Consider the following 7,646-nt stretch of genomic DNA (forward strand, 5'->3'; position numbering starts at 1 on the left):
TATAAAAAATTCGCTAAAAAATTTCAGTAAAAAATATTCCATACGTTGTAAAAAAATTCTCTCTGCCAATAATTTAGTGTACTGTACATATGTACATCCACATAAACATATATAAATTTATAATTTGGTGTGATTTTTATTTACATTTTAATTTATCTTTTAAGTTATTTAAAAGTATTATCATTGAAATATGGTTTTATGAAAACTTTGATGCATCTATGAAATTTTATATTTTGTTGTTCTACGAAAATTTTTATGTATTTCTGTAAATTTATATTGTTTTGTTGTTCTAATCGTCGGTTTCACCAGCAATTTAAATGGAAAATGATTTTTTATTTGGTCAATTTCCATATAAGATTCAAAAAATTAAAACAATTTTTTACTTAGATAGCTTTCGTGAAATTGGCTGTAAATATAAAATTTTCATAAAACATTGCCATTTATGTAGTTTAATATGTTTCTTTACCTACCCTTTCTTAACATTGTTTGTCCCGGTTTGAAGTATGCAAAAGTTGGCAACCCTGTTCCAAATTAACATAGGCCTAAGGAAAAATATTAGTATAGTAAAAAGAAAGTTTGAATTTAAATCTGTATATAGAATTAGTTATTTCTTAGTTAAGCATTGCACATTTTTGAGTAAAAGTAGTAATTATATCTTGATATTTTGGAATGAATATATGAGTATGGTTTGTAATATTTTATAATTTGATATAATTTCTGATGGAAGTATGGAGGGTTAAATGAGGCTTTTATTACAGCAACAAAGCCAAGGTAGTGTGGGCAAAGAGCACTCAGAAAACGTATATTAGCGCTGATGGCTATAGTTCATTGGTAGTTCATAGTTTTTCCTTAGTGTGCAAATATATCATTTTATCTAGTTAGTAGCGTAGGTTATTGAACGTGTTGCTTGGTTTACGACCGCTTTAATGAACCCACCCAGACTGTAGCTCCGGCAGTAACAGAGGAGTGCACACGCCGCGGTATTAGACATGCATCGCAAGCACCTCTTCGGTGGGGTGCAATGACACCATACGCAATAAGGCCATATGGTCTTATTTCCATTTTGTTTTAAAAATAAAACCATATGACGTTATTTCCAATCCAGAAGTGAAATAAAGTCATATTCAAAATTGTACAAATGAGTAATAAAGTCATAATTGAAATTACAACCGCTTTAACTAAAAATGCATATCTGGCCACAGTAATTGTGGATCACTTCTTATTAATTGACCGTGGGCATGTTTCTTTATTATTCAGTATGGACATGGAAGAGAATAGTCGTGTAGTTTATCAGGAACAATGATTATAAAGAAACATAAGAGAATAAAATTATTAGGTATCAGCTTATTAATATTTAATTAAATTTTTTTCGCAAACCAATTTGCAAAAACTTACTTGGTTTCTCTACCGCTATTATTTTCATGTAATAATCTATGAGCTCCGAACTAGAGACAAGATGAAGACTATTAGTTCAGATTATCCGGCCCCATATTATCCGTGAACAACGTTCTAATGAATAAGTGAACAGAAAAATGTATTCCGAATGTTGGGAATGTGAATAAAAAAACTCTCGCCGAGTGTTAACATTGTTACGGTAATTTTTCAGTTTACGGACACTTGGGCAAATCATTGGTAATCATCAAATTATTTCGTCAAGCGGCAATCAAATAGACGCATTTTCAAACCCCAGAATTACGAACAGCGTTGATGTTTTGATCAGGGACCGCAAATAACGATTATCCTTTGAAATTTCAACTCAAAACATCATGCGGAAAGAGAAATGCTACGTGTATAAGGAGTAAACCAATATATTTCTTATTACTCGGAGTACCTTCAGCGGCACTAATTTTTATTTTTTAATTTTTACTTATAAAAATCAAGTTTAATCATTATATTTTGAGTTTTACTTTTTACTCAAAAAATAATCGTTATGTTTTGAGTTTTATTTTTTGCTCGGAAAATAATCGTTACGTTTTAAGTTTTATTTTTTGCTCGGAAAATAATGGTTACGTTTTAAGTTTTATTTTTTGCTCGGAAAATAATGATTACGTTTTAAGTTTTATTCTTTGCTCGGAAAATAATCGTTATTTCTTGAGTTTTATTTTTTGCTCAGAAAATAAAACTTAATTTTTGCGTATGCGTATGCGCATGCGTGAATAGACAGGGGGCGGCTGCATTGAACCTTTAACGCCACTGTGGAGTGGGTAATGAAAATACAGATACCAGGGCAGAAACAAAGAGAACCACAGTGCAGAAAAAGTGCAAAAAAGCGCATACGCATACGCAAAAATTAAGTTTTATTTTCTGAACAAAAAATAAAACTTAAAGCGTAACGATTATTTTCCGAGCAAAAAATAAATTTAAAATGTAACCATTATTTTACGAGCAAAAAATAAAACTTAAAACGTAACGAATATTTTCCGAGCAAAAAGTAAAACTGAGTTAATAACGATTAAAAAGTGATTTTTATAATAAAACTTATAACCGTTACGGTCCCCGATATTTACAAATCTCAAAATGATAATCTACAGTGTTTTTCAATCAGCTGTAAGTTTTCCCATATCTGGGGTAACTTTGCGCATAAACTGTGAGGAATGATGTGAGAATTGATTAGTTCACAGATGGAGCAGAATGTATTTCCAAGATTCCCCAATTTCCTCTCCCTGGAGCCGCCACTGCATCAACTCAATCAAAACATTAAAAATGTGCATTAATTTATAACAAGATAGTATAAATGTACCATTATGTTAAAATTTTCATATAAAATATTTATATTTATTTTATTCAAAGTGAACTAAAAAATCCCACTGTAGTAGTCATTAACTTTATAAATATGCATTATATTAACAAGCGAGTACCATTATGTTAAAATTTGTATATAAAATATTTATATGTGTATAGAAACCAGAAAAGTCCCACCATGCAAAACATGAGAAATAGGCAACAATCGTCAATGGCAACAAATTGGCGACTCACCGATTTATTGCTGTGGTGACAAATCGGCAAAATCACTTCGTTCATGACAATTTTGAATAAAAAAGTTCTCAAAAATTCAATAGTATTGGCCAAAAGCATCTAAATTATGCCCAAGGACAAGATTGAAGAAATAGGAAGCCTCACAGCGAGAAAATGAATTAATTCCGATTGTAAGTTGCGATTTGGTATACAAAAAAATAAATGAAGCCTTAAAAAGAATAAAATTATTCCAAATATTGCCTGAAGCGATAAGAAAAGGACTCATTCAGGTAATAAGAAAACGACTCGCCCAGGCGAGTTGCCTTCGGCGGACGTTTTAGAGCGACCGGTAATAGGAAATCGATTCGATGGCAATATTACCGGCAATAAATTTGTTTCCGAGGGCGACACGTTTTCTTATTGCCGGCAACACAAATTGTTTGGTGGGGTCTTACAAATAATTTTATTTGTTGGTATTGAATTGAATTTCTATTGCACACTTTTATTTTTTGAACGCTTAGCTGCATAGATTTTACCGAATATTTTTGTTATTTATTTCTATTTGTTAAGTTTGGTATATTTACACTAGCGATCAAATCCGAGTTCATGTACGTCATTTTATTATTTACAATAGCATAACTTTTTAAATAATAAGCGGATTGCTTTAAAATTTTTAGCAATTTTTCCTTCCCTGCCGAAAAAAATGATCAATTGATAAAAATAACCCACGTGTAGTTAGCTTTTTTGTGGGATTTCTATAAAATATATAACTTGTAGTTAGCTACAAAAAGCTAACTTGAAACTAGTTGACAAGTAATGCAGGAGTAACAGGGACCGTAACGGTTATAAGTTTTATTATAAAAATCACTTTTTAATCGTTATTAACTGAGTTTTATTTTTTGCTCGGAAAATAATGGTTACGTTTAAAGTTTTATTTTTTGCTAGGAAAATAATGGTTACGTTTTAAGTTTTATTTTTCGCTCGGAAAATAATGGTTACTTTTTAAGTTTTATTTGTTGCTCGGAAAATAATGGTTACGTTTTAAGTTTTATTTTTTGCTAGGAAAATAATGGTTACGTTTTAAGTTTTATTTTTTGCTCGGAAAATAATCGTTACGTTTTAAGTTGTATTTTTTGCTCGGAAAATAATCGTAATTTCTTGGGTTTTATTTTTTGTTCAGAATATAAGACTTAATTTTTGCGTATGCGTATGCGCTTTTGTGCACTTTTTCTTTTGAAATGTGGTTCTCTTTGTTTTTGCCCTGGTATCTGTATTTTCATTACCCACTCCATAGTGGCGTTAAAGGTTCAATGCAGCCGCCACTGTCTATTCACGCATGCGCATACGCATACGCAAAAATTAAGTTTTATTTTCTGAGCAAAAAATAAAACTCAAGAAATAACGATTATTTTCCGAGCAAAAAATAAAACTTAAAGCATAACCATTATTATCCGAGCAAAAAATAAAACTTAAAATATAGTGATTAAACTTGATTTTTATAAGTAAAAATTAAAAAATAAAAATCAGTGCCGCTGAAGGTACTCCGAGTAATAAGAAATATTTCAAAGGATAATCGTTATTTGCGGTCCCTGGGAAATATCTATTCTACATTCAGTGTTGCCTGAGAAAAATTTCGTTTGGAGCTAAAACGGTCGAAAAAAAAGCTAAATAATACTTCTTTTTCTTATTTGACGCTGTAACCGCCTAAGCGATTTTGGCCGAGTTCCGCAAAGCACGCCAGTCGTTTCTCTTCTGTGCCAACTGACGCCAATTGGAAACGCCAAGTGAAGCCAAGTCCTTCTCGACCTGATCTTTCCATTGGAGTGGGGGCCTCCCTCTTCCTCCGCTTCCACCAGCGGGTTCCGAGTTGAATACTTTCAGAGCTGGAGCGTCGGTGTCCATTCGAACGACGTCGCCAAGCCAGCGGAGCCGCTGTATTTTAATTCGCTGCATTATGTCCATGTCGTTGTAAAGCTCATACAGCTCATCGTTCCATCGTCTGCGGTACTAGTCGTCGCCAACGCGTAAGGGCCCGTAAATCGTCCGCAAAATCTTTCTGTCAAACACTCGCCTCATCGGATGTTGTCAGTGTCGATGCTTCTGCACCATATACCAGCACGGGCATGATGAGAGACTTATAGATCGTGCGCGAATGGGCTGACTGTTTGTTTGATGACAGGAGATACTTCCTCTTGTCCTCATTTACCACCAGACCCATTCGCTTTGCTTCCTTATCCAACTTTGAAAAGGCAGAACAGACTTCGCGGTTTTTCTTACCGCAATTGTACGCTCTTGTAGTAAATTGTTCCTGAGCGGCTCAGTTCTGCAGCTCTTATTATCTTCTCCAACATCAGATTAAAGAAGTAACGTGAAAGGAATTCGCCATGTCTGAAACCCCGTTTGGTGGCGAACGGCTCGTAGAGATCTTTCTCAATTCTGACGGAGCTGGTGGTATTGCTCAACGTCATTTTACACGGCCGTATGAGTTTTGAGGGGATGCCTAATTCAGATATAGCGGCGAATAGGCAACCCCTTTTAGTGCTGTCGAAAGATGCTTTAAAGTCGACAAATAGGTGGTGTGTCGATCCTTTACTCGCGGGTCTTTTCCAAGAGTTGGCGTATTGTGAATACCTGGTCTATGGTGGATTTGCCAGGTCTAAAGCTACACTGATAAGGCGCAATCAGTTCATTGACGGTGGGCTTCAGTCTTTCACACAATACGCTCGATAAGACCTTGTAACCTATAGAACCTTAGAAGGCTGATCCCTCGGAAGTTGGCGCGAATGGCGGGGTCACCTTTCTTGTGGATTGGGCAGAGGGCGGTAGGGCGGAGAAGTGTTCCCTCCATAATTTAAGTATGCTCTGAACATCGGTTACAAAGTCGCCATTGTTGTTCTTACAGGAGTACGCCTTGGTCTTGAAATTTACCGTAAGCCGCCTAACTCTCTGGTAAAATTTTCAGGCATTCCTCCTGTCGGCCAGCATTTCAATCTCTTCGCACTCACGTATTTCGACTACTTCTTCGGCGGCGGTACTTAATGAGCGGGAAATGTGGTTCCACTGCTCGTATATGTCGGTTTGTTGAAGAGTGCTCTCTGAGAGCAGGTGTGAGTGTCGAGTAGCGAGAGCACTGCCTGTCTGTTTTGATTGCAGCTTTTCTAAGACTTTTTTGAATCTACCAAATCCTTACCTAAAATATCAGGTATTGGAGCCGAGCCAATGCCAGATGAATTATCATCCCCGAATGCTCCAAGCAAATCGAAACTAGCGTCACTCGTTGGCATAACAGTGGCTTGTGGATCTTGCACCGGGAGCTGGGGTTGGGGCTGGTTTAAATTGAGCATGTCTATTGGTGGTGATGGTTGAGGTTGGATTCGAGGTACATCCTCTTGCTTTATTTCGGTAGCATCTGGTAAAATAGGCGTTATCTACGGAAGCAGCTGACCTAACAGGCGTAGGTTTGTTGATCGAACTAGGTTTTGTCACTGTTGTAAGGAAAATAAATAAATAATTGAAATGGGCGGAAATACTATAGGGACTTGCCGAAATTATCCACCATTTCCTCGAATTCTAATTGCGAACTAAATATATGTTGTGTGTTTCTTATGGGCTTTGCTGGTAACCACGGAGGATTCCTACTCGGCGGAAATTCGTTATCCGTGAAACTCAACGACAGCGAAACCGAAAAGTCATGAGGAACCTGATCGGCATCCGGTAAATCATCGAGATCATTCGAGGAAAATGTTATCAATGTTTCTTGTTCCGGTATGAAGCCCGTGTTGATTTGGAATTGACAAATCTTTAAACTCTGAGGACGTACCATGCCTTTAAGTGCATTCCGCGCATGATAAAGCACCACTTCATTTATGGAAAATATGGAAATTAAGCTGCATCACCACCGGCATGCTTGCCGGGACTTATTTTTTCCAAACCATGTAAGCAAAGTTTATATTAATACGACACAAATTTGTTATTACTGCCACGCACTCACCAAATTAAATGATTCCACAAGCACAGTGCAGGATTTACAAGGTGGCAACTTAGTTGATTTTTCCTTTTGGTCCTTTGGAGATTTGTCAAAAGCTTCCACAGCTTCACAGTTCTCAAACAGCAACACCAGCCCACATAGTACAATCGAAAGCACCACTTTTAAACACGACATGTTAAGTTGAAAACGTTGAAATACCACAATTTACAAATTAAAATCGGAGGTAAGCAAGCATCGACCACTTTCTGCAGGAAAACATGCGCTGCGACAAGATATTATCACTTTTCCGGCACCTGCAATACAAACACAAAATTCTTTCTATTCTTTTGAACACATTTCAAGAGTGGTTGTATAATTTTTGTTAACGTTGTGCTTAATTTGCTATAAGATGGCTTGATAAATTGGTGAATTGTGAAGAAAACACGTTTTCAAATTGCAAATTCACAACTGTAAACTCATTGTTCTTTGCCAAATTCTTTGTTTACCCGTTGCCGCAAATGTCATTCTGCGGGAATGCGCAATCTTGTACTCTATCGTTCTTGATCCTACATTATATTTATTTTGGCCCCATTTGTCCTTTTACACCGACCTTGATTGCGAAGAATTCAGCCTGGAATATAGTTAGGTATGTGCAAATTGGCAGACTTTTTCTGAACCTTGGTCCAAATACGTCTGCCACAATACTCTCGTCGTCAATTTTTGA

The 7,646-nt window shown here is 36.1% G+C and overlaps 1 protein-coding gene across 1 annotated transcript; it reads right to left on the reverse strand.

The window, feature by feature from the left end:
• Positions 1 to 6,151: 6,151 nt before the first annotated feature.
• On the reverse strand, positions 6,152 to 6,882 carry LOC108377883 (uncharacterized). The gene is made up of 2 exons (XM_017634176.1): positions 6,499 to 6,882; positions 6,152 to 6,440 (listed from the first exon to the last, which is right to left on the reverse strand). The coding sequence occupies exons 1-2, from the start codon at positions 6,776 to 6,778 to the stop codon at positions 6,226 to 6,228; spliced, it is 495 nt and encodes a 164-aa protein (XP_017489665.1). The 5' UTR covers positions 6,779 to 6,882; the 3' UTR covers positions 6,152 to 6,225.
• Positions 6,883 to 7,646: the final 764 nt, after the last annotated feature.

This window comes from Rhagoletis zephyria, unplaced genomic scaffold (assembly GCF_001687245.7).
Source record: "Rhagoletis zephyria isolate East Lansing unplaced genomic scaffold, Rhagoletis_zephyria_1.1 Rzeph_scaffold_12902, whole genome shotgun sequence".
NCBI classification, from domain to species: Eukaryota; Metazoa; Arthropoda; class Insecta; order Diptera; family Tephritidae; genus Rhagoletis; species Rhagoletis zephyria.

Bases quoted from the DNA above. Each gene is read 5' to 3' on its own strand.
- LOC108377883 (XM_017634176.1), bottom strand. From the start codon at position 6,778: ATGGTACGTCCTCAGAGTTTAAAGATTTGTCAATTCCAAATCAACACG. The intron at 6,441-6,498 runs GCAAGTCCCTAT...TCCTTACAACAG, and splicing joins GGAAATGGTGGATAATTTCG to TGACAAAACCTAGTTCGATC.